This window comes from Ornithorhynchus anatinus, chromosome 4, assembly GCF_004115215.2.
Source record: "Ornithorhynchus anatinus isolate Pmale09 chromosome 4, mOrnAna1.pri.v4, whole genome shotgun sequence".
In the NCBI taxonomy this organism is placed as follows: Eukaryota; Metazoa; Chordata; class Mammalia; order Monotremata; family Ornithorhynchidae; genus Ornithorhynchus; species Ornithorhynchus anatinus.
The window spans coordinates 54064887-54092654 of NC_041731.1; the positions used below are offsets into that span (position 1 = coordinate 54064887).

A 27768-nucleotide genomic window follows, 5' to 3' on the forward strand; every position below is an offset into this window, starting at 1 on the left:
GGGAAAATACAACAGAAGCCAGCGGCACTTTTCCTATGTATAAAAATCTTTTATTGGGATACACACTTAAAAATATATAGAGGTGGAATTGGAATAATGACTGAATGTTCAATTGAATATACATTTTTAATGTTATTATGATTGTTACATTATTGTTATTACTATGGTATTTCTTTAGCTGTTACTACGTCCTAAGCACAGTTCTGAGTGCTGGGGTAGATACAAGTAAATCAGGTCGGGCACAGGTCTGCCCCACATGGGACTCGCCGTATGTAGGAGAGCAGGCAGTGAATCCCCATTTTACAGATGAGGAGCCTGAGGCTCAGAGGAATTCAGTGACTTCTCATGGTCCCACTGCAGGCGAATGGCTGAGACAGGATTAGAATCCAGTCCTCTGATTTCCATGCCCGTGCTCTTTCGACTAAGCCACACTGTCCCTCGTGGACTCAAGTGCGGAGGATGGGTTTATTATGTGCCTATATACTGGATGTGGTTGCGGGATTAATACGATTTACAGAGCTGGACATTAACTGGGGAAGACTCGCAGGAGGATGTGGAATTTTAGGAGGATTCTAAAGATGAGGATGCTCTAAAGAGATGTTCTAAAGAGAAGATGCTCTAGATAGGCTCTAAAGAGAAGCAGCGTGGCTCAGTAGAAAGAACATAGGTTTGGGAGTCAGAGATCATGGGTTCTAATCTCGACTCCACCACTTGTCAGCTGTGTGACTTTGGGCAAGTCACTAATTTCTCTGAGCCTCAGTTACCTCATCTGTAAAATGGGGCTCAAGACTGTGAGCCGCATGTGGGACAACCTGATAGCCTTGTATCCCCCAGCGCTTAGCACATAGTAAACGCTTAGCAAATGCCATCGTTATATTATTATTATTATGAGGAGAGCTAAGGTCTAGTGGATTCAGTCTGGGAGGGCTTTCCGGCCCTGAGGAACAATGTGTGAAAGGGGAAGGAGATGGGAGAGTTGAGAGGGAAGACTACGGAATGCGGAGAGTGTTAGCCGGGGATTATCAGGGCAACAGTTAAATGTAAAATAGGGAGAGGAAAGATTTGATTTCATTTGGAAGAATTAAGCTGACAGCTTGTACGGGTCATTCAAGGCCAAATTAAATCTAAAGGGGAAGCTTGACGCCTATTTCCACCCAGCAAACCCCGTGAAGGCCAGGGGCACTTTATCGTTTCTTCAAAAGGAAAATCATTAGGGCTAGTTAACCTTTGTTAAAGAGCATCATCCATTTTGAATGTGTAAATTTTGGGGGAGATTTATTTTAATCCATCACTCGATCAGTAGCATTTATTAAGCACTTCCGTCTTGTAAAGCACCAGACCGAGGTCTGGGGAGAAGTCATGATGATTGAGACCTTGCCCCTCTTCCACAATGGGCAGCACAATGTTAAGTCAGAAGGACTGACATAGAGAGAAAAATAAATAGAAGCTTCAAGGAAACAGACCAAAGGTCACAATTCAGAAGTAAATGAAAAATGTGAATGAAAAATGTAGCAGTTTATTTGTACTTAGTGGGGACCCGCCCCACCCCGACTCCTCACATCCCTCCTGGTCAATCATCCAATCACAGTTATTGAGCGCTTACTGTGTACAGAGCACTTGTGCTAAGCGCTTGTACTAAGCGCTTGGGAGAGGACACCACACAGTTGACACAGTCCCTGCCCACAAGGAGCCAAACTGCTCCAACATTTCAAATTGTGGTGTGATGGGTTTCAACCTGCCCTTCCACTATGGTGGAGGTGGTAGGACTTCTCTCCCACTGTGTCGTGGGGGCTACCCCAGGGCTGCCTTTGCACCCCACCTCGCCATAGCTGCATAGCTCCATATCTCTTCCAAGATACCTTCCCTGACTAAGCCCTCTTTTCTTTTTCTGCAACTCCCTTCTGCATTGCCCTGACTTGCTCCCTTTATTAATCGCCCCTTAATAAGAATTCTGGTATTTGTTAAACGCTTACTATGTGCCAGGCACTATACTAAACGCTGGGGTGGATATAAGCAAATCGGGTTGGGCACAGTCCCGGTCCCACGTGGGGCTCACGGTCTCAATCCCCGTTATTACAGGTGAGGTACCTGAGGCACAGAGAAGTGATGTGACTTGCCCAAGGTCACACAGCAGACGTGTGGCGGAGCTGGGATGAGAACTCAGGTCCTTCTCACTCCCAGGCCCATGTGCTCTATCCGCTGGGCCATGCTGCTTCTCTACACCTTCCAGCCCCAAAGCACTTATGAACATATCTGCGATTTATTTTTGTATACAGATGTCTGTCTCCCCCTCTAGACTGTAAGCTTGTTTTGGGCAGGAAATGTGTCTATTATATTGTTCTATTGTATTCTCCCGAGCGCTATATTGTTCTGTTGTACTCTCCCAAGCGCTTAATACAGTGCTCTGCACACGATAAACCCTCAGTAAATGTGATTGACTGACTCCAGTTGCAAGAGTGCCCAACATTAAATGTGCAAGGGAATGGGGATGGCCTTGGTTTAATATAGTTTTGGGGAGGGGAAATTATCTCTCTTCCGCTTCCTGGTGGCATCTGGTGGTCCAGGATGGGTTCCTTGGGAGGGAAAATCTTGGAGGGAAACTTGTCATATGTGAAGTGGGAGGCTGTTCCAGGAACATCATGTTTTTGTGGATAAATACAAGTTATTGCAGTGCAAAACCTGATTTGAATGTGGTCGTTACCATGGGCAAAGAGGAAAACTAATTTTTAGAAATTGCCTTATTGATTTCCTGGCTCCGGGGGACGGCTCAAAAGCATGATAGTTTAATTATAAAGTCGAAAATGCTTTGTACCGTAAATGCCCATACAAGGATATTTGATTTCAGAAGTTTAAAACCCTCACAATCTGGTGCATGGAACTGAAGACCGCCAGCATTAACAGTGTCAAGCAGGAGGGAAAGATAATCACTAAAATTCAAACTGTGAGAGCACTGGGGAAGATACAGATTAATCAGGTTGGACACAGTTCCTGTCCCACATAGGGCTCAGAGGCTTAATCCTCATTTTACAGATGAGGTAACTGAGGCACGGAGAAGTTAAGTGAGTTGCCCAAAGTCACATAGGAGACCAGCGGCAGAGCTGGGATTAGAACCCAGCTCCTGGGGCTCATGCTTTATCATTAGGCGAGATTGCTCATTTAATTGCAGGACATTGAACCTCAATACAAATTAATAACTGATATCCATCTACAATTATAACATTCTCACCAGCAATAAAATTACGACTAGTTCACACTAAAGCTCTAACAGTGAGCCTGGTGTATTCTTAAAATCCCAAACCAGGTATTTCTCCACTTCCAGTGATATTAAATGCTGTAATCAAGAGTGCCTGAAGATAAAATTCCATTTATAAAGAAAATATCAGTAGGAGTTTCTCCCCAGCTCACATACACACTCATTCTACACACTTAATGAACTGCTTTGAAAATAACTTTGCCATACATTCTGGTTTAATTTGAAAGAAGTGGGAGGAAAACCCATGTTGGGAGGTTTGGGACGCCTACAAATAGCTAAATATAATCTCTACTGCAAAATTATGAAGCGGAAAATGAGGACTTTCGGAGGTGTAAGAGGAACATCTAGGTCACTAAGTCCCCAGAGAAATCAATCTTAGTGTGAGAGCCACTTAAAAAAAAAATTAAGAACTGATTTGTGGAGAGAACATGGAAAGAAGCAAAATTTAGAAAGATTTTGTTATTTTTTTAAGTCATATTTTATCATATACCAATGGCTAATCTGCCTTTTCCGTTACTTTGACCTAAAGCCGGGAGAATAGAGTGGCAATCCAATCTGGGGTAAAGAGAACAGATCCGGACGTTATGAAACCTGTGTTCTAAGTCCAGTTTTTTCACCAGCCTGCCGGAAGTCACTTAATTTCTCTGAATTAAGATCCGAGATCCTTCTCCCCTCAGATGAAGATTAAAAACCCCTGCCCCTCTCTTCAAAGGGCTGTGCTGAAGATAAAATGAGGCTTGTTTTGAAAGTGACTGTGAGCCTGTTGCTGGGTAGGGATTGTCTATTTGTTGCTGAATTGTACTTTCCAAGTGCTTACTACAGTGCTCTGCACACCGCAGATGCTCAGTAAATACGGTTGCATGAATGAATTTGAAAAAATAACCCCTGTGAAATGGAAGTTACTATTATTATAAATATTTGCTTTTTAAAATCCTTTCCAACGTACAAATTTTGCAGCATATAGTGGCCTTTCCGCGTTACACTACCTAAGCCATTATTGTTGGAGTAGTATAGTTAAATGTGTACATTGTTTAAAAGGAGTTTGAAAATAAAGTTCCCAAGTCAGTGTAATTCTGTTTTTTCCTAATTTAGAATTGGCTATTCTCAGACATCCCACCTTCCCTACAGTCTTGAAAAAAACCCAACAAAAAACCCTCGCCTTGCCACGCCAGGTAACAGTGAGACTAGATAAGGAGACAGATGCCATGGCTACGTACTGTCTTCTTGCGGGTCTCAAGTAATCATAGTAATAGCAGTAATCCTTCCATCAATCAAAAGTACTAATTGAGCACTGGGGTCTAATTCTAATTCTGGCTCTGCCACTTGCCTGCCGTGTGACCTCCCCAAATGGGCTTCACTTCTCTGGGCCTCGGTTGCCTCATCTAAAAGATAGGAATTAAGACTGTGAGTCCCATGTGGGACTGGGACGATGTCCGACCCGATGAGCCTCTATCTACCCCAGTGTTTAGTACAGTTCCTGGCATATGACAAATGTTATAAAAAAATGATAGAAGCCTTTATTGAATGTCCACTTGATTTGGAGCACTGTGCTTGGCACAGATTGAGAAGGTGACCCATCCAGTGCCCGCAAAGAGCGATGCATTCTAACGCAGTGTTGCTGCCCTGCCTGGACAGCCAGCCTCCCGGGGGCAAACTTTGCCACCCTGGCGGGTGCCAAGGCTGGAGGGAACAGAGCAGCACCATGAAGGGAAAGGAACAGGGCGGCCTCTCCTACTACAACCCAGCCTGCACTCTTGGCTCCTTTAATGCTAACCTTCTCACTGTAACTCCATCTCATCTGTTTCGCTGCTGACCTCTCGCCTACATCCTGCCTCTGGCCTGGAACGCCCTCCCTCCTGAGATCCAACAGACAGTTACTCCCCCCCTCTTCAAAACCTTTTTGAAAGCACATCTCCAAGAGGCCTTTCCTGATTAAGCCCTCCTTTCCTCTTCTCCCACTCCCTTCTAATTGCCATGACTTGCTCCCTTTATTCATCTCCCACCCACAGCTCTTCTGTACGTATCTGTAATTTATTTATTTGTATTATTGTCTGTCTCTCCCTCTACACTGTAAGCTCGTTGTAGGCAGGGAATGTATCTTGTATTGTTTTATCGTACTTTCACGAGTGCTTAGTACGCTGAGAAGCAGCGTGGCGCAGTGGAAAGAGCACGGGCTTTGGAGTCAGGGCTCATGAGTTCGAATCCCAGCTCTGCCACTTGTCAGCTGTGTGACTGTGGGCAAGTCACTTAACTTCTCTGTGCCTCAGTTCCCTCATCTGTAAAATGGGGATTAAGACTGTGAGCCCTACGTGGGACAACCTGATTCCCCTGTGTCTACCCCAGCGCTTAGAACAGTGCTCGGCACATAGTAAGCGCTTAACAAATACCAACATTACGGTACTCTGCACACAGTAAGATAGTAATTTAGGGGGTGGGAGACAGAGGAGGAGCCCGCCAAAGAGACTGAGAATGAACAGGTGGAGCCTTAGGAGGAGAACCAGGAAAAGGCAGTGTCAGTGAAGCCAAGGTTGAATATTGTTTCCAGAAGGCAGTGGTCGACAGTATGAAAGGCAGCTGAGAGGTTGAGGAGGACTAGGATGGAGTAGAGGCCATTAGGTGGGGCAAGAAGATCCTTGGTGACCATTGAGAAGGCAGTTTCTGTGGCGTGAAGGGGGTGGAAGCCACACTATAGGGAGTCGAGAAGAGGATGTGGAGACGGCTGTTATCTGGGCAGTGCACCTGTCCATCGAATGTCCTAATAATAATGTTGGTATTTGTTAAGCGCTTACTATGTGCAGAGCACTGTTCTAAGCACTGGGGTAGACACAGGGGAATCGGGTTGTCCCACGTGGGGCTCACAGTCTTAATCCCCATTTTTCAGATGAGGTAACTGAGGCACAGAGAAGTTAAGTGACTTGGCCACAGTCACACAGCTAAGTGGTGGAGCCGGGATTCGAACCCATGACCTCTGACTTCAAAGCCCGCGCTCTTTCCATTGAGCCATGCTGCTTCTCTAATTGATAATTAGATAATAATTAAGGAGACAAAAAGCAGAATTTTAAAGCGATAATGATAATAGTGATATTTATTAATAATAATAATAATAATAATAATGTTGGTAGTTGTTAAGCGCTTAGTATGTGCAGAGCACCGTTCTAAGCGCTGGGGGAGATCCAGGGTAATCAGGTTGTCCCACGTGAGGCTCACAGTTAATTCCCATTTTACAGATGAGGTCACTGAGGCACAGAGAAGTTGTGACTTGCCCACAGTCACCCAGCTGCCAAGTGGCCGAGCTGGGATTCGAACCCATGACCTCTGACTCCCAGGCCCGGGCTCTTTCCACCGAGCCATGCTGCTTCTTATATTTGCTGAGTCCTTGCTATGTACCAGACACTTTATTAAGCACTGGGTAGGTACAAGATAACCAGGTCCAACACGGTCCCCGTCTCACATGGAAATCACACACTCTCTAAGTAGGAGAGAGAATAGGTTTTGAATCCCCATTTTACAGTTGAGAAAATTGTGGCACAGAGAAGTTAAATGACTTGCCCAAGGTCACACAGTAGGCAAGTTGCAGAACCAAGGGTAGAACCCAGGTCCTTTGATTTCCAGGCCCGTGTTCTTTCCACTAGGCCAGGCTACTTCCCCCGGCTTCTGGTAGCCTGCAACAATGATCTGGCCATAACGGAGCATCAGATTCCACTCCAAGTTGCAAATCTAGAAGGTTGTTGTGGTAGCCACCCGTCCTACGCGGCTGTGAGGCCTGGATCTACCTCAGAAGGCACACCAAGCAGGAGATTCTGAGCCACGACTAGAATTTTCCCTGAGCTCGCTTGTAACCCTTTCCCCCTTATCCCACATCATTGCCTGAAATGACCTAGCAGAGGAAACATGGCCTAGTGGAAAGAGCCCAGGCTTGGGAGTCAAAGGACCTGGGTTCTAATCCTAGCTCTGCCACTTGCCTGCTGTGTGAGCCTGGACAAATCACTTAACTTCTTTGTGCCTCATTCGTAAAATGGGGATTTAATACGTGTTCTCCCTCCCCCTTACATTGTGAGCCCCATGGGGGATAAGGACTATGTCCAATCTGCGTATGCTATATCTTCTCCAGTGCTTAGTTCAGGGCTTGGCACATAATCAGCATGTAATAACTACCATAATTATTACTCTTATTATTTGGGGCCTTTTATGTACTGCAAGAGAATAGGCTCTGAATAATTCTCTTTGGAGTGTGGCCCTCTGCATACCCAGGAGTTAGTTATATTGTAGCTTTAAAATTGAGGGTTTTTCTCTGAGACTTGTCATGGAGAAAAGCAAAATTCTATTGCAAACACCTAGAGATTTGCAAAACGTTGCTCTTTTAAAGCCAACTATTGACCCAGGGTCTGTCTCTCTGCTAAAATTTCAATTTAATTTTAAATGGGTTACCTTTGGAAGTTTCACTAACCTTAAATTGGTTACCTTGGAGAAAGTTACTTTCTTTCTGCAAAGTGGTACTCCTGGAGTCTTTAGAATTAATGCAGCTTCCAAAGTGTCCTCTCTTGACGATAATAATGATTATAATAATAATAGCAACAGAAGTGTTAAGCAGTTAAGTGTACCAAGTACTCTATTAAGTGCTGAGGTAGACACAGTCCCTGCCTCGTAAGGGACTCACAGTCTCAGTAGGGGAGAGAAGAGCTAATGAATCTCCATTTTACAGATGAGGAAACTGAGGCACAGAGAAGTGAAGTGACCTGCCCAAGGTCACAGAGCAGGCAAGTGGTGGAACTGGGATTAAAACCCAGAACCTCTGACTCCCAGGCCTGGGCTCTTTCCTAGACCATGCTGCTTCTCTCTTTCAATTAATGACTAGCTTAGGCCTGGGGAAAAGGACCGGTTGTGTTTTGTGCTTCAGTATTTGACTTTAAATATCACTTTTGTATAAGTTATGTAAATTGAACTCCAGTAGAAGGTAACTCAGTATTGTAGCCAATTGTTTTTTTAATTTAAGCATTACTGTCAAAAAATAAACCTTTGGTGTCTATGTAAATATGACTCATAGCTGCTTGATTAAAAACAAAACAGTTTGTTGGAAATGGAAGTATGAAGTACACTGGCAACAGCCAAACATGGCATAAGGTTTGGAAAGAAGATTGATTTTTCTAGTTCAAGCTGTTTTAATTTTTCCTATTTTAAAAAGAGTAATATTCTTTCTGTTATGAATTTATTAGTCAGAAAACTAAATGAGTGTATGCAAATATGAATGAAACCATTTTTAAAAATTTCAGGTTGAACTGTAAATCTATAAAAGGATGGATGATTGGCACCTTTTGAAGATTTGTTTTATTACACCATAGTCTTATAACTGGGAGAAGTCAGAGCACAATTATTTATAATATTTGTTTTGCTACTTGTATTGCCCGAGGCATAGCTGGTTGTATTGAAATTGCACTGCGATATATATTTTGTTGAAAAATTAAAATCAAGGCAGAATTATTTTAGCCATGAGAAAAATTGCTTTAAATCAAGTTAGGAAAATAATGATTGACCAAATTGTGCAATACAGACTTGATTTAGGGTGAATTTGTATTAGTCCAAAATCACATTTTTATCATATTAGGGTGAAAAGAATTATAGCTTATTGTTATATATGTGAAAATTCTTGTGTCTTTGAATGAATTCATCTTTGTTCTTTTCCCTTCAGTTTTTCAGCAATGGAACCCAACCATTTTATCAAAGCAGTGAAGCTTCACAAGCAAAATTCTTTTCACCACTCCAAAAAATAATGCTTCCACCTAACAGTTTTCAAGGAAAAGTGGCTTTTATTACTGGTGGAGGTACAGGACTTGGCAAAGGAATGACAACGGCCCTGTCCAGTTTAGGTGCTAAATGTGTTATATCCAGCCGGTAAATAATTAACTTAAAAAAGAAATACTATTGGCATTTCAGGGTCTCTGTTTCATTTCTCTCTGCTTTGTTTTGTTTTTTTAACATTACCCCGTCAATCAGTGGTATGTATTGAGCACATACCGTGTGCAGACTATTATACTAAGTGCTTGGGTGAGTGCAATACCATATCTCAATACCAAGTGTGTGGGCTGGGTTGTAGTAGGAAATCAGAGAGGTAAGGTAGGAGGGGGCAAGGTGATTGAATGTTTGAAAGCCAATGGTGAGCAGTTTCTGTTTGATGCGGAGGAGGATGGGCAACCACTAGAGGTTGTTGGGTGGGGAAACGTGACCCAAGTATGGTAGAACTAGTAGATATGATCTCTGTCTACTAAGGAGCGTACAATCTAGTGGGGGAAACAGATACTAAAATTACCAATAGGAGGAAGCAGTAAAGTGAAAAGATATGTACATGAGTGTTTTGGGGTGTAACTAGCCCACTGCATGACCACTTTAACCACTGCATAACCTAGCAGAAAAGTTATTTAACCCAGCTTTGCAAATAGTTCGAAAGTACTTGGCCCAATAAAAAGTGGCAGTGTAGTACTTGGGGGCCAAAGAGTTTCATTCAAAATCTAGGGGTATAGAATTGGAGTTTCCCTTAGCCTCAAGCAAAAGGTCGGTAAATTTAAAAGTAGGAACGAGAAGGTCTCCACACTCTTCCTACCACCCTTCCACAAAATTCTATATAATTTCTTGGTAGAAGGGAGAAATTGGTATTTCCCAAGTAGAAAAATGTTTGTAAGATAATGAAATTTCAAAATGAATGCAAATTGTCACATATTTTATTCTAGGAAGATTGATGTTTTGAAAGCAACAGCAGAAGAAATATCTTCCCAAACAGGAAACGAGGTACATTTTTGAAAAAATGCTTGCATTTGGCTCTTAAATAATTTTGGGTTCTGGGAATTTGGACTTTTTATTGATTTAATGCATTTGATAAGCCTTGTTTGCCTAAATGTTTATAGACTGTAGTTTTAAGTGAAATTTGTAGAATGATCTTTCCTTCTTCTGTCACCGTGCAGGTTTTTGTAATCCCTTGTGATGTGAGGGACCCTGCTATGGTCAAGAATGCAGTGTCTGAATTAATCAAAGTAGCAGGACATCCTGATGTAAGTAAGCTCCCTCTCTAGATTGTGAGCTTGTTGTGAACAGGGAACATATCTGCCAACTCTGTTATTGTGTACTCTCCCAAGCACTTAGTACAGTAGTACAGTGTTCTGCACGCAGGAAGTTCACAATAGATTCCATTGATTGATATTCCAGGTTAATTATGTCCCACAGAATGGAATTTTTTTGAAATAATCAACCTCAACTCCCACCGTGCATCTTAGTTGGGAATAGTCTTATGAGAAACTAATGTGGCCTAGTGGATGGAGAGCTGGGTTCTAATCCCGGATCTGCCACTTTCTTGTTGTGTGATTTTGGGCAAATTATTTAACTTATCTGTGTCTCAGTTTCCTCATCTATAAAATGGGGATTAGCACCTACTCTCTTCTAGTTAGACTGTGAGCCGTATGTGGGACAGGGGTTGTGACCATCGTGATTATCGAGTATCTACCCCCAGTGCCTGGCACCTAGTGAGGTGCAGAGAGAGGTGGCAGCGAGGAGAGAGGATAAAGAGGCCACTCTCTGTAAAGTGACACGTAAGAACCAAAGAAAATGGGATAGCAACGGGATTAGTATTCACACGGAATTGATTTACCCAGGAAGTTATTTAGATGGAAAGTATGAGAAAATTCAAGAGAGATTTCATCAGTTAATGGACGAGTGGTTAGTCATGGATTACCAAAGGGAAAGGATTGGGAAGTTTAAGGCCTCTAAAAGGGGGTTAAGAAGACTCTGCTGATTGTTCCAGGACTGGGAGGTAAATTAGGGTTACTCTAATGGTGAAGATGGATCAACTGATCAGTAGTATTTCTTGCACACCTGTTTTGTTCAGAGCACTGTACTAAGCCCTTGGGAGAGTACAATAGAGTTCCCGATCCCTATCCTCACGGATCAAGAAGCACCATGGCTTGGTGGATAGAGCACAGGCCTGGGAGTCAGAAAGTCATGAGTTCTACTTCCGGCTCCATCACTTGTCTGCTGTGTGACCTTGGGAAAATCACTTCACTTTTCTGGGCCTCAGTTATCCCAATTTTAAAATGGGGATTTGGACTGTGAGCCCTAAGTGGGACAGGGACTGTATGTAACCTGACTACCTTGTATCTACCCCAGGTTTTAGAACAGTGCCTGGCACATAGTAAGCACTTAACAAGTACCGTAATTCTTCTTCTTAATATTAGATGTTTAACTCCATCCTCAAACCTCCTGTCCTCCTGATTGAAAGAATGAATGAGATGGAGTACCAGTTGGGCCCAGTAATGGCATGATTATTTACTGAATAAGTTATTTATTTATTCCTTCAATCACATTTATTGAACGCTTACTGCGTACAAAGTACTTGGGAGAGTACAGTATAACAATAAACAACTATATTGGATAAATACAATATATGTATGTTATGTGACATGTGTCATCTAGTTAAAGAACATACAACTTGAGCTTTATTGAGTCACATGGAAAAGAACTACTACTAAAGGAAAGAGCCAGAGAGGAAAAATCATTTTCCTTTTTTAGAAGTTCCCCAAACTTATTTTATTATTTCTAATTTCTAGATCATAATAAACAATGCAGCAGGAAATTTTATTTCTCCAACTGAACGTCTCTCCCCTAATGCCTGGAAGACCATAATTGACATTGTTCTAAATGGCACTGCCTTCGTAACGTTGGAAATTGGAAAGGAGCTTATTAAAGCCCAGAAAGGTATGTTAGATCACAATTGGTGAAGCATTTTAATAGTGCCTGAGGCTTGTCCTAAACTTTTTAAGTTATTCATCTCTGAGCATGTTTTTATCTCTTCTCATACCCGACTTCATTAGAAATATTTTCTTAATCTTCTTGAGAAATTTGAAATAAAATATAAGGCAGGATTAGTTTTCACTGGAGACATGTTTCAAGATTTTTCTGTACCATTTTCGAGTGTCATCCTCTGAGCAAAATGTTAAAGTGAATTAAATACACAGGATACTTGCCTCCAGGAGCTGGCAGTGAAAAGCACTGTCAGTATGAACACACCTAAAGAGAGTTGTCATGAAGTATATAAAAATATGTAACATATCGAGATGAGATGGTAGAACACAAAGAAGATGTTCGTACATTGGATTAGTCAAAAATTTAGTGTATTCTTAGATGCCTTTTGAAAATACATATTTTCTCCCATATAAAAATCAATCCTTTCAATTTTTCATGGAATCTGCATTTTATTTGAAAAGAACATGTCTGTTTTCAAATATTTTATCTATTTTGAAGCCCGAAGTCCTTTTCTCCATTTTCTACCAAAAATGTTTTTAAAATACATTGATCACTTTCACAAATTTCGTGACCTAGTAAATCGTAGATGGAGACGTATACTCTATTGCCCACAGCAATATGCAAATAAGATTGTTCATATTGAGTTTTTCCAGAATGGGTTTTCTTCCTTTTTTAAAACACTCTACAGCCAAAGTGTCAAGTTTTCACCTAAAGGGTTCCCCCGACTCCCGCCCTTAATGCCCAATACCCAACCCTCCCCAGCGTTAACTCGGCTCTTCTCCTTTCACCCCAACTATCTCCCCTGACCCCATCTCTCTTTCCCCTGACCCCATCTCTCTCTCCACCATCCCTACAACTCACACACACTCTCCTACAAAAATTACTCAGTAGAGCCAGATCCAGGGCCCAAAGCAATCGCACCTGAAGCAGGTGAGAAGAAAGATGGCTGCCTCCAAGAAGTTGGCAGAGGCAACAGCAGCAGAAGCAATTTATCTTCTTATGTTGTTCCGACTGATACTTTTCATTCTCTTGCTGAGCTTCCTAGGGTTCTCACTTCAACAGCAATCCAGCAAGAAGAACTTTGCCTTTTCTTGGTGCCTCCCTTGACCTCTCAAAACCTAGGAAATCCAGGGTCTAGGTGCTCATTTCTCCCATTGCCACGGGCTGTGGTACTGCAATTGTGGTGCCCAGAAAATGGTTTATCATTTAAAGTTTTGTCTCTGTCCTTTTCAGGGTTTCAGCCTGCTTAGAAAATAAGCAACTGAACTGTGAATGCCACAGCCATTCTTTCAGGAATTAAGGGCCTACTAAAGCATTTGAGCGCGAGTGTTTTAATGTTGTCAGTAACAATTACGGAATTGTAGCCTAGCATTTCTGGAAATGCTGTATTTTTTAGCTAGACTTTTATGCAGCTTTCCACGCAGGTTGAACAAAACGGAACTATAGCACTGTGATTTTTTTAAAAAAATTCAGGTTCGTGGGAGTGGTTGTTCTGCAGGAAAATGTCACAGCTACTCCAAATGTATTTCTCCTTCTCTATATTATGAATGAAATAAGAAGGCAGAATGAAGACTTGAAAAACTGTATTTTTGGCATGACTTCTGAATATGGCAAACTGGGAGGCCTCAAGGCCAAGTGGGAAGAGGGCAGTACTGGGAGTCAGGAAAAGAGGTTTCTCAGCCTAAATCCACCACTTGCTTACTCTGTCACCTTGCCTCATCTATAAAATGGAGATAAAATACCCATTCTCCCTCTCTTTTCTACTCTGGGCCCCAGAGTGGAACAGGAGCAGCGTATGATCTGATTATCTTGTACCCACCTCAGTGTTTGGCACAGTGCTTAGCACACAGCCGGGGCTTAATAAAAACCACCGTTATCCTTAGTATTATGTCAGGTGAAAAAGTTCCAGGGAAGTAGTATATCCTGCCATTTAGCCTGCCGCTATTGGAAGCTGGAAGAGATGAAGAGTCTAAAATATAATCTCTTCTGTAAAAAATGATAAACCTAAATGCTAAACACTATCCAGCCCACTTAAGTCCAGGAAGACTAGTATCCATCCATCGACTTAGGTGAATTACCTGCTAAAGGCTTGTAGTTACAGGATTTAGCTCGTCAGCTACATGTTTAGATGGACATTTTGTAAATAATAATAATTATGGTATTTGTTAAGCACTTACTGTGTGCCAAGCACTGATCTAAGCACAGACAACTGAGGCACAGAGAAGTGAAGTGGCTTGACCAAGGTCACACAGCAGAAAAATGGAGGAGCAGGGATTAGAACCCATGACCTTCTGACTCCCAGGCCCATGCTCTATCTACTCTGCCACATGCCATGTAAAGAAAGGTGACAGTTTGCCTTGCTGACTAGGCTATATGGGATTCTTTTTCCTACCTTTTCATTCATTCAGTCAGTCATATTTATTGAGCACTTCATCTGTGCAGTAAGTTTTTTGGGCTTATAAACAGAATATATAATATACTATTACATTATAATAATGCATAATATTCTAATATAATATATAAATATATTTATAAACAATTGTTTATAAACAATAAAAGACACATTTCCTGCCCACAAGGAGCTCACATTCTAGAGGGGGAGACAAACATTAATATAAATAAATAAATAAATAACAGATATATACATTAGCCCTCAGTTGCTTTTGCAGAGATGTTGACAGTGGGAAAGGAAACATCGTTAGTCTTGAGTAGGTTCTACCATCATCTCTGTGCTGCTTCTATCTGCACAGTTAGCTATCCCCATACAAAAATTGATTTTGCAGCTTCTTTCTGATGGAGAGAGGCTACTTTGATGTTCTTTTGATGTTCTTTTTGCAGACTTTTTTTTCCCCCAGATAGAATTCTTGCTTTTATTTGTGTGTTTTTTTCTATTTTTACAAATCCATTTCCTAAAAGGAGTAATCATAGGAATATTCATTTTCCTTTTAGGTCCCTTTAACCATTCTTTTCACCTCACTAAATCTTCCTTAACTATGGCATTTTACCCCTGCCCAGAGCTGCTAAAGACCACAGCATTTTACATTGATGCTCCTTGGGCAGATATTCTAATTGAAATGATTATTTTACCCATGTAAAAGATGCCTTGATTAGAACAAGAAGTCTAGAACTTGTTTATTTAGGGTTTTAGTGTCTCTTATGTTTCCTCCTTTTTTTAACTATTTTCAGCCCACCTGCTAATCATTTGGCCTGATAAAACCATTACTATCCAATTTCAAGGTTGTCTAAAGATCTTTCTTCTGCTTAGACAATCAGGTAGAATGAAAAACAGATGAATTTTAAGATCTTTTAGATAATGGGTTTGTGAAATCTATTCAGTTAAGAAGTGTCTTCGCAGAAGGAGCGAGAGAAAGACTCCATTTCAGCTCCAGGAGAGACTGAACAGTAACCAAAGTCACTGTATTTTCTACACTAAAACTATTTTGTCATTTAAAAGGGGAAAACTCTCCAGTAGCCTTCATTTCATGCAATACTAGAGTTCGCACCCACTAAAGACTTAAATCCTTTTCTTTACAATAAGAGGGTTTGAACAAAAATCATCATTTCCCCAACTTTATCTCTCATTCGAAGATGATTTACTTTTCAACAGTTTCCAAGGATTCCATTTTGTTTTCACTATTCATTGTGGAACTGGAGAAATTTTATTTAATCTTCTGATTTTTTTTCTTTGAATTCCTTGAAATATTTGCCTTCTAAGCAAAGAGACTGTGTCATCATGTGCAAAGCCTACTGAATGATACATGACACATTTGGGAACCACCTTGTCATGTTTCTGACTGGCAAATAATTTCCAAAACAATTGAGGTTTCAAAATGAATCCTGCCTCTGGAAAAAAGTTAGTTCCTATGAGCTAAGTCAAGAAAATAAATTGCTCCTGACATTTGCGGAGTTATTTTAAATGAATTATGGTCCAAATGCCACTGAGCCTCTATATGAAATTACAAAGAATTTAATATCTCTTGAAGTCACTGCTCATTGCTGAAGGTTATATAATAATTAAAAATTCAACCCCTAGATATGAAAAATTAATCAGAGTGCGTTATCTCCATTGATAAGGGAGGAATATTTGTATGAATTTGTTAGGTAAAAATCAAAATTTTTGTTTGACTGGATCATGGCTGCAGATGTTAGTATAGATGGCCCATTGTATTAACCTAGTTCGTGGAATTAATGGTAATGATGCTTGAGATATTAATTACAATAATAATTGTGGTATTTATTAAACACTTACCATGTGTTCGACACTGTATGAGGCGCAGGGGGTGGATACAAGCTGACCAGATTGGACGCAGCCGCTGTCCCACATGGAGCTCGCCGTCTTAATCCCCACTTTGCAGATGAGGAAACCGAGGCCCAGGGAAGTGAAGTGACTTGCCCAAAGTCACCCAGCAGACAAGTGGTGGAGCTGAAATTAGAACTCAGGTCCTCTGACTCCCAGTCCTCTCGGCCACGCTGCTTCACCTGGTAAACTGCTTCGCTGAGAAGCTGCTTTAGTATTAACCCTCTAATCTTATCAATTGCAGGAGCAGCGTTCCTGGCTATTACTACTGTCTACACTGAGACTGGATCAGGATTCGTAGCACCAAGTGCTTCGGCCAAAGCCGGCGTGGAAGCACTGAGCAAGTGAGTAGTCCAGGTCTTGATCCTTTATTCATTCATTCATTCATTCGCTCGGTCACATTTATCGAGCCCTTAGTCTGTGCAGAGCACTGTACTAAGCGCTTGGGAGAGTATAGTACAACAATAAACAGACATGTTCCCTGCCCACAACGAGCTTACATTCTAGTCGGAGACAGACATCAATACAAATAACAATTATGGTATTTGTTAAGCGCTTACTATGTGCTGAGCACTGGCAGATATGTATTTAAGTGCTGTGGGGCTGGGAGGGGGAAAGAACCAAGGGAGCAAGTCAGGGTGATGCGGAAGGGATGGGGAGAAGAGGGGAGCTTAGTCTGGGAAGTCCTCTTGGAGGAGCTGTGCCTTCAATAAGGCTTTGAAGGAGGGGAGAGTAATTGTCTGATTTGAGAAGGGAGGGTGTTCCAGGCCATAGGCTGGTTCAAAGGGTTGGATATCTTTGGACGGGGTGTTTAACTCAAAGTCTCCCGCTCTAGACTGTAAGTTCGCTGTGGTCAGGAAATGTCTGTTTATTTTTGTATTGTACTCTCCCAAGAACTTAGTACAGTATTCTGCACCAGGTAAGTGCTCAGTAAATACAGCTGACTGACAAGTTCTCACTCAACCCACAGGCCAAATTTCTTCTCCAAAAATCCCTGCCAGGGTGGAAAGATGGTGAGATCACTGACAGCATTTGGTCTTGCAATTAGTAGAGGAAGGGGTTTGCTAAAAAAAAAATTAGGAGTTTTGATTCTTTAATCTCCATCAATCAATCAGTGGTGTTTTTTGGTATTCTACTTGGGACAGCAAGTAGAGTTGAGAGACATGATCTTGGCCTTCTAATAATAATAATGATGATGGTATTTGTTAAGTGTTTACTATGTGCCAAGCACTGTTTTAAGTGCTGGCGTAGATACAAGGTTAACAGACTGTCCCACGTGGGGCTCACAGTCTTAATCCCCATTTTACAGTTGAGGGAACTGAGGCCCAGAGAAGTTAAGTGAACTGCCCACAGTCACACAGCTGAGGAGTGGCAGAGCCAGGATTCGAGCCCATGACCTCTGACTCCCAAGCCCGAGGTCTTTCCACTAAGCCATGCTGCTTCTAGAAACTTACACTCTAGTAAACCCCCCAAACCATGTGTACCTTTGATGCTGACGCAGTCTTCTTCTTTGGAACTTTCTGACATTTTTAATAACGTGGCTGAGGGCGAAAGAAGTCCCTGTGGCCAAGAAGTTACAGAACCAGTGAGCACGCATGTGTCGGAGCTTGCAGAATAAACACAGCTCACTCTCTCAACTCTGCAGTGCTCTCAGCTTCATTCTAAAGACAGCACTGAAAGAAGAGAGCCAAGAGCCAAAGACGCAGATACTCAGGACAACTGAAGCTGTAGACACCGGCTTCACGGGGGTGAAGGGGGCCATCACTCCCATGGAGTTGGCATTGAAGAGGGGAAAAATGTCTTCACCCATGTAGCTTTTTGGGCAGGGCGAGCACCTGTGGATGCCCACCCATCTTTTGTAGTAGGGAAGGAACCAGAAGTGGAGTCAAAATGGTGGCTCCACTTCTTGTTACCTGCTCTCATTACCACCACCACTTTTCTCTTCCTCACTGTACTTTGGGACAGGGCAACAATAGTGTCTCCTACTTCTAGCACCAAGCCCCTTGAGGAGAATCCACTGGGGATGGGGCAGGGGTCGGGGTTCTGGAGCTTCTGCATTGTGAGCCCTGAGGAACCATACAGTCATTATGCCACAGCACTGTGCATTGAATTTCTACGATCTAGGACCTGAGGAGCCATGTCAAGTGATCACGAGCCAACAGACCTCATCTAGTGAGGTAGATAAGAAAACAAAATGCAGACTTTAAAATAGTAGAGGTTCAAGAGCATAAAGGGCAGATTGGTATGAACATAAACCCTGAGTAATGTGACGTGGATGGCGTGGCCAAGACAGATTCCCACAGAACCTCATTCACCCACTCAATTACCCCCACACACTCACAAAAACCCAGACCCACACCCTCCCCCATACTCACAGATTCAGAGGAAATAGGGACTAGGAAAGTAGGGATGTGTCAGGGATGGACGAACTAGATAGCTGGATTCTCACACTGAGCATTCTGAGATTGCTGTATTCAGATTAGATATGATCTCACCCCTTAAATAATGGGGTTTTGGCTGCAATAAGTGAACAGTGGGTAGTGACTGTAGTAGTAATAGTGTGTATTAAGTACTTACTGTGTGCAGAGCACTGTACTAAGCATGGAGAAATATACCCATGTGGGAATTAAACAAAGATCCTGCCCCTCAGGGAAATCATAGCCTATGCCTGTCAGAGGGGGAGAGATCTGGAGAAAAACACATCAGGAACAGTGAAACAAAATACTAAAACAGCATAAAAGACAAGAACAAAATTCACAATACCCAAAATAGAAAGAAAAGTGAGTAGGGTGCAGAGGCTAGAGGAGCAGAACATCAACTGTTTAGCTGGCCAGTGTTGTACTGGGCAGAATGGACCTAAAGAATTTGGAAAGCAGGCTTAATTTTCTTTCCCCCTAAATTCTATCTGACAATCACATTGGATTTTCACCATGTTTTGAACTTCAGATCTTTTATCTCTAGTTTAAATCTCTCTCAAATAAATGTATTTATGAAGACAGTGCATTAAATATATAGATCTATTTGGGCAAAAATTGAGTGGATAAATTGTATTGGACACCCAAAAAAGATGTAAACAAAAAAATCAAAGCTTCACGCTTCTAATTTGTTTGATAAGCTGATTAGCATTAAAAATCACACCCTTTAACACTAAACATGTTCTATAATGTAGGTCACTTGCAGCAGAATGGAGTAGATATGGCATGCGATTCAATGTGATTCAACCAGGACCGATAAAAACAAAGGTGGGTTTTATTGTCATTATTATATCATTAAAATAGAAGTTGTAAGCTAATTTTTGCTTCAATTTTATAGCGTTTGTGTATGTGAGTGTGTATACACTTAAGTGATCAGCATTGTGATCTTGACAGTTTGATATCTTGTGAGGAGTTCCTCCACCCAGTTCAGCAACCCATGAAAGTCCAGCCGGGCTGTCTTGATCATCAGGCTAAGCAAGTAGCAAACTATCCATTACTTTGCTTAACTCCCATTCCCTGCCCCCTCAGCATCTATATACCTATCCTTATATGTGGTCGTTTCCCTTACCTATAATTTATTTTAATGTCTGTCTTCTCCATTAGATTGTAAACTCCTTGGTAGCAGAGATTGTGTCTACCAACTGTGTTTTACTCTCCCATGTGCATAGGACAGTACTTAATAAATCCTATGAATTGCTCAGCTAAGCAAACAATCAGTGATATTTATTGAGCGCTTATGGGGGTGCAGAGCACTATACTAAGCACTTGGGAAAGTACAATACCACAGATTGATAGACACCATCCCTGCCCACAAGGAGTTTACAGGCTATAGGAGGAGACAGACACTAATGTAGATTAGGAATGGGAAAATAGAGTATGATAATATTTACGTAAGTATTGTGGAGCTGGGGTGAGTGTCAAGGTGCTTAAGGGGTACACAGCTAAATTCACAGTCAACATGGGGTGGTTAGGGGATAAAAAGGAGTTAGTCTGGGAAGGTTTCTTGGAAGAAATGTGATATTAGCAGGACTTTGAATCATTCATTCCATCGTATTTATCGAGTCATTACTATGTGCTGAGAACTGTACTAAGCACTTGGAATATACAGTTCGGCAACAGATAGAGACAATCCCTGCCCAGATATGGGCTCACAGTCTAAAAGGGAGGTGGTGGATTGTCAGATATGAAGGGGAGGGAGTTCCAGGCCCAAGAGAGAATGTGGGCAAGGGGTCAGTGGTGGAAAAGATAAGATTGAGGCACAGAGAATAGGTTGGTGTTCGAGGTGTGGAGTGTGCATGTTGGATTGTAGTAGGTGATCAGTAAAGTTAGGTAGGAGGGAGAGAGCTGACTGAGTGCCTTAAAGCCAGTGGTGAGGCGTTTCCTTTAATTGCAGAAGTGGATGGGCAACCATCGGACGTTTCTAGGAGCGGGTAGATATTAATTGAACTTTTTTTTTAGAAAAGTCCAGGCAGCAAAATGGATTATGGATTGGAGAAGAGATAGACTGGATGCAGGGAGGTCAACGAGGATGCTGATACTGTAGTTAAGGAGGGAAGTGATGAGAGGTTGGATCAGTGTGGTAGCAGTTTGGATGGAGAGGAGAGGATGGATTCTGGAGTTACGAAGGTAGAACAACAGGATTTCATGACACTAATAATAATAATGTTAATAATGTTGGTATTTGTTAAGCGCTTACTATGTGCAGAGCACTGTTCTAAGTGCTGGGGTAGACACAGGGGAATCAGGTCCCACGTGGGGCTCACAGTCTTAATCCCCATTTTACAGATGAGGTAACTGAGGCGCAGAGAAGTTAAGTGACTTGCCCACAGTCACACAGCTGACAAGTGGCCGAGCTGGGATTCGAACCCATGACCTCTGACTCCAAAGCCCGTGCTCTTTCCACTGAGCCACGCTGCACTGAGTGTGTGGGTTGAATGAGAGGGATGAGATGAGGACTCAAGCCAACATTACTGGCTTGTGAGATGGAGGACACTGGTGCCATCTATATTGACGCCAAAGTCAAGGCTAGGACGGTTTAGGTGGGAAGATGAGGAGTTCTGTTTTGGACATGTTAAATTTGAGGTGTTGGCATGATGTCCAAGTAGCAGTGTATGGAGGCAAGAGAAACTGTAAGACCGCAGAGAAGGAGAGCGCTCAGGGCTGGAGCAGTAGATTTGGGAATCATCTGTGTGGAGATGGAAGTTGAAGCTGTGGGAGTGAATGAATTCTCCATGAGAGCAGCTATGGATGGAGAATAGAAGGGGACCCATAACTGAGCCTTGAAGGACTCCCACAGTTAGGGGATGGGAGGGACAGTAGGAGCTCCCAAATGGGAATTCAGATTACATTATGGCCATGAAGCCTATAGTTAAATAGATATGCTCATGCCAAGCTTTGGTGCTTATTTGCAAGGGTAATGACTCTGTTGCTCATGCTCTAGATTCCAGGAAAGCTTAGGATCCATTCTGTATGACTCTTGCCTCTGAACTATTCCATTCTACCATCTGGAATTTCTTCCCTACTTCTTTTTCTCCAATCCGTGTTTATTTCTTCCTTAAAATGTACACCCGGAACTCTCATCCTCCATAAATCCCCCCAGGTAAACGCTACCTTACTGCAATCACTCAGGAAATGGGACTCTTGCAACTCTTCTTCCCTGGCAGGTCCATTCTCTGAATTGGACAAAGTTGATTGAAACCCCCAGAACATAGAGCTCCTTGGGAGTGAGCTGGTGGTGGTCTGATCCCATTTCTGACCCCGAGGTAGGGTCCAGAGATGTTCTTGTTTGAGGCATTTTCTCTAGGTTTATGTTTCTCTTCTCATTTGGATGTAATGTATCTTCAGTTGCATTTATGGACTTGTGTCCTCTTCCTGCCCCTTTTCAATTATCAACTCAGGATCTGGGATCATGTCTAATACTTTGGCCTTTCCTCGACTCTTGGTTTAGCGCTACGCACAGCAGGCATTGAGTAATGAATACCATTGACTGATTGATTGATCGATGCAGTATTACTTTAGACTGACTGAATGACAAAAAGCTATGTTTTCATTATTTGTAGTCACGAATTAAGAAGAAAACTTCTGTCCTCTCAAAATTTTCTAGTATTATAATCATTCCACCACCCATGCTAGAACAGTTCAATAGGCTTTTAAATATCATTTTTATGTGCATGTGTATTAAGGTAGTGCTTTACAAATACTCATTATGAAATGAGGACCTCTTAATCCTAATTTGGGCTTTTGTGAACAATAATTCCATATTCATTTTATAACAATAGTTCAGTGATATTTACTGAGCACTCGTGCAGAGCATTACATTCTTGGGAGAGTACACTACAGTAGAGTTGGTAGACCTCATCCCTGCTCTCTAGGAGTTTACAGTCTAGAGGGGGAGGCAGACATTACTGCAAATTACAGTGAAAGCAGCAGGGAGGATTTTGAAAAGTTCATTCACGAGCCCCTCAGCCTTTGCCTCGTCAGTCCAAAGAACTGCATTCTTTTGAGTCTGTTTTTTTTATATGGTATTAGTTAAGTGCTTACTATGTCCTAGGTAGTGTACTAAGTCCTGAGTTAGATGCAAGGTAGGTTGGACACAGTCCATGTCCCACATAGGACTCACAGTCTTAATCCTCATTTTACAGATGAGGGAACTGAGTCACAGAGAAGTTAAATGATTTGCCCAAGATCAGACAGCAGACAAGTGGAGGAGCCAAGATTAGAACCCAGTTCCTTCTGACTCCCAGGCCCGTGCTCTGTCCACTTTTTTCATGCCAAAAAGCTGCTCCATTCCATCCATCATTTCTAGTGCCCTTTTTGGGTACTTTTTCTAGCTATACATTTTTATCCCTCACTAAAATGAGGTGACTGGAATCACATGCAGGATTTAAAGTGTGGACATCCCATGGCCTCATGCAGTGGGAAAACTATACTTTTTATGAGTTTCTTTCTTCCTTTTTTTTACCCAGAATTCTGTTGGTCTCTCGGGCCCCACACTAAACCAGTGATTTGAGCAAACGATCAGGAATGATTCCCAGATGTCTCTCTTGGGCCGTGACTCATATTTCAGAATCCATTTTTAGGTAGCTACAGTTTGCATTTTTTTTTCCCTAAATGCAATTACTTTTCATTTGTGCACATTTAAATATACCTCCACCTTTTCTATCCACTCATCCAGCTTTCTGGGTGCTTCCTACAGTTGATCTCCCTTGTGGAATCTTATCACCTGGAAGAATTTAGTATCATCTACAGATCTGGAGGTATTACTATGCCTTCCTTCTTCTAGGTCATTTTAGAAATGTGAAATAAAACTAGTCTTAATACCTCAGAATTTGCAGTTCTCCAGTTCTCCCGTTTCTTTCCTACCTTTTAGCTAGAGTTCTCTCCATGCTCAAATATTCTTAGTAAATACCATGATTTCTTTGGTTTGGAACCTTACCAAAGGCCTCTTGAAAATATAAATATTGTGTCTCCACTGTCTCCCTTCTACTGCATGCTTATTGACCTCTTTCTAGAATTTCGTGAAGTGTGATGTTCTAGTTTTTTTTCCCCCAACAGGTGAAGTTTTTCTAGGTGCTCTTTAATGGTTTTAAGCACTAAATAAGCCCTGGGGTAGACACCAGATAATCAGGTTGGACTCAGTTCATGACCCACCAAATAATGATGATGATGATGATTTATAATAATAACTGTGGTATTTGTTAAGCACTTACTATGTACCATACACTGTACTAAGCTCTGGAGTAGATATAAGATGATCAGATCCCACATGGGGCCCACAGTCTAAACAGGAGGGAGAATAATAATAAAAATAATAAAAGTATTTGTTAAGTGCTTACTGTGTGCCAGGCACTGTACTGAGTGCTGGGGTGGATACGAGCAAATCAGGTTTGCTGATTCCATTTGATTCCATTTGATTCCATTCCACCATCTGGAATTTCTTCCCTACTTCCCATTTTACAGATGAGGTAACTGAGGCGCAGAGAAGTTAAGTGACTTGCCCACAGTCACACAGCTGACAAGTGGCCGAGCTGGGATTCGAACCCATGACCTCTGAGTTCATGAGGTCCCTGTCCCACGTAGGGCTCATAGTCTCAAATGCCCATGTTATAGATGAGGTAAATTGAGGCACAGAAAAGTGAAGTGACTTGCTCAAGGTCACATAGAAGATAAGAGGTGGAGCTGGGATTAGAACCCATGACCTTCTGACTCCCAGGCTTGTGCTCTATCTACTATGCCATGCTGCTTCTCTAGGAAAAAAACAGGGAGAACAGGTGTCTAATCTTCAGGTGGCAGATGAGGGCACGGAGAAGATAAGTGACTTACCCAAGGTCACACAGCAGGTGTAAGAACCCAGGTCCTCTGACTCCCGGGCCCATGTTCTTTCCACTAGGCCAAGCTCCTTTTTGAGTCCTGTGAGTTCCACATGGGGCTCATAACGTTTTGTATTTGGCAGCTATAGAAGTGGGTACTCACTTGTTTATAGTTCTCAGCGTCACGCTGGACCCCTTCTTTTAGATGGGAGTCAAACTGGTGATTTGCCAGTCCCCCAGGATGGTGGCCACTTGTAAAAGGGTATGCATTCTTGCCAATATTTCCAGTTTCCTCTCCGGGTTTTGCAGATCACTCAGGTGGATGTCATCCTAATCCCAAGGATTTATGTCCGTCTAATGTGTGATTAGGGGAGCCAGCCTCCTCCAGCTCCTAAGATCACCCAGCCTCTGGGATCTGAGGGCTGAGCACTGAGAAGAAGATCAGCAGTGCAAAATTCTCAACAGCCATTTGACAAACGGCAGAGATTTGGGGTGGGCGGCGAAGAGGGAAAAAATAGAGGTCTTTAAGGTGGGTGGCAAAAGCCAAACTTGGAAAACAGTTTTTCTCGCGTCCAATAAGGTTTTGTTCCCTTTTGCGGTTGCTTTCTCTCAGAATTCTAAAAACTCCTTTTGGAAATCTCCCACACAACTGCAAGATTAGAGTTGCTTTTCTCTTCCTCCTGAGGATCTCATTCCCCCCCTCCCATTCCCATTGTATTTCTGATCAAGGGTTTAGCCAAATGAGGGGTCCTTCATTGTTTAGCTTGGCTACAGTGGCCCCTCAAACAGTTAAAGAGATTTTCCTCTTCTTACTTCATCATCATCAATGATATTTATAGAATGCTTGCTGAGTGCAGAGCACTGTATTAAGCGCTTGGGAGAGTACAACAGAGTTGGTAGATCACAACGAATCTCTAGATGGATGACTAGGGGTTTCCCTAAACCAGTCCAGTTTGTAGCAGGCCACTTGGAGAAACGGAAGGGGGTCAAAGAATAAAAATCCTCATTTGCCCAAGTATGGAGTTTATGGTATTTTTAATGTTACTCAAATAAATGTTTCTTTTAATTCCTTAGGGAGCATTCAGCCGTCTTGATCCAACTGGGTTGTTTGAGAAGGAAATGCTCCAGAGGGTACCTTGTGGCCGTCTGGGGACCGTGGGTGAAATTGCAAATCTTGCTGCCTTCCTCTGCAGCGACTATGCTTCTTGGATTAATGGAGCCGTGAGTTCTTGTTTCTTGGTGGGATTTTTTTGTCATTTCTAAGATGGACCTGGTATATTGGTAGTACAGAAGATTGGACTGGAAAAAGTACGTGCTGGTAAAGGTAAAACCGGGAAAAAGACCAATTTCTAAAATTGATCATATAGCCAGTAAAACCTGTGTATTAATTCCGAGTGCCTTCAAAGTAGCCTGAGTTCGTGCAATTTTTTTTTTTTGAGGGTGTTTTCCAAACAGACTTAAAATAAAGAAGTACTGTGGCCAGAACTTATTGAATCAGGAAGCCGGAAATTACAAGTATTACTAGTATCTCAGAGACTTATAAAAATCAGCCTCTTTCAATGTATTAACATTATCATCCTAGGTCATTAGATTTGATGGTGGAGAATACGTTTCCATGGCAGGGGAATTCAATAACCTGAGGAAGGTAATGATATGTTACGTATATAATAACTGAATGCTTCGATTTCCAATGTATAGATGCATTTGTGGTCTATATTGAAATTTTTTTTTCTTTTTGTGCCAGGTGACCAAGGAGCAGTGGGACACTTTAGAAGGACTGATCAGGAAAACAAAAGGTTCATAGGCCACACTGGCCCTGCTTTCTTTTTGCAATGGGTGCAGAAGTTGTCATTTTAAAATGACTTTAATAATTCATTTACTATATTAATAAAATCTTATTGAAATACATTGAAAGTGCTATTAAATTCCTCTGTTATATTTTGACAGGTTTATTCTGTTTCCTTCCTGTATTGTGGAAGAATAGCTTTGTGTCCATAAAATAGGGTACAGTATCAGAAAAAAACATATCTGAAGGGCGAGCTGCAGTTTCCTGTATAACTCAGCAAAACAGACAAACAGCTCTTATCTGAAATATTCATGTAGGCCCATCTACACTCCTCAGATTCGTGGGATAATTACAGAACTTCCAGGTCCCTGTCATTGTGGAATTTGGTAATCACCATTAGGTTCTATTTCCTGACACCATTGTCCCAATTTTTTTCCTTTCACTTCCCCATATCCAGTGAGATAGGTAGAAGCCTTCTTTTTAAATTTCAAGACTTTTGAGTGAGAAGGATCATGTAAATTTCCTCACCTACAAGGCAAAAATATCCCAGAAACTTCCCAAACTTGAAAAACCAAAAGCATTATCAATCAATGGTATTGATTGAGCCTTGACTGAGTGCAGAGCACTGTAGTAAGTGCTTGGGAGAGAATAATCCAGCACTGTTGGTAGGTGTATTCCCTGTCCACAAGGAATCCAAATACATTTATATATGTGTATATGTGTATAAATCACATAGGCACCTAGGGGCCATATATAATTTATAAATATTCAGGGCATGAAAAAACATATGCACATGTTTGTGTGCATATAGGAAGAGATCGATAGCTGTGCTTCATGCTCAAAGAAGACCGTTCGTGGTGAATTCACTCACGGTTGTGTATTTTTGCCTGAAAAATACCCACAGTCATGATTGCAGTGTACACATCCAAACACTGTCCCCTACTATGATCTCAGTGATTGCAGTGTGTCATGCCAAATACAGCAAATTTAAAGAGTGTTACATGTATAGATGGCTGAAATTTCTATAGTCTTCTCAGTGTCAGAGGCAGTGTTAAATTTTTTAATGCGTAATGTTGAGGGACAGGTTTGGATCCATTGAAGTCTCTTTAGAATGAAATCTCTTCGGCTCCATCTTGTTTAAACAAATTACTTTTCAACCTGAATTGTCTGTACAAGATTCATCACATTACTTTTTTTCCAGCAACAAAAGTGCAAGGGGAAGAATCCCCCCATTAGGTTTTGAATGGTTAAAATCAGACTAAATTCAGAACTTCAAATTAACCATCCTAAAAAAACCTTACCTACAATTCCCTTAAACCAATTGGTAAATTCTACCCGCTTTGTCTTTTAATAGAATGTTTCAT

General features: G+C 41.8%; 1 protein-coding gene across 1 annotated transcript in view; it reads left to right on the top strand.

Annotated features, from left to right (window-relative positions):
* Positions 1-26527, top strand: part of DECR1 (2,4-dienoyl-CoA reductase 1) — a 31960-nt gene extending 5433 nt beyond the window's left edge. Inside the window, exons 2-10 of the mRNA XM_029063854.2 lie at positions 8940-9142; positions 9976-10033; positions 10207-10293; positions 11842-11989; positions 16579-16678; positions 19504-19576; positions 25693-25839; positions 26201-26263; positions 26363-26527. Of these exons, the coding sequence (XP_028919687.1) occupies positions 8940-9142; positions 9976-10033; positions 10207-10293; positions 11842-11989; positions 16579-16678; positions 19504-19576; positions 25693-25839; positions 26201-26263; positions 26363-26422 (939 nt within the window). The 3' untranslated portion in view covers positions 26423-26527. The remainder of the gene's footprint in view (positions 1-8939; positions 9143-9975; positions 10034-10206; positions 10294-11841; positions 11990-16578; positions 16679-19503; positions 19577-25692; positions 25840-26200; positions 26264-26362) is intronic.
* The last annotated feature ends 1241 nt before the right edge of the window (positions 26528-27768 follow it).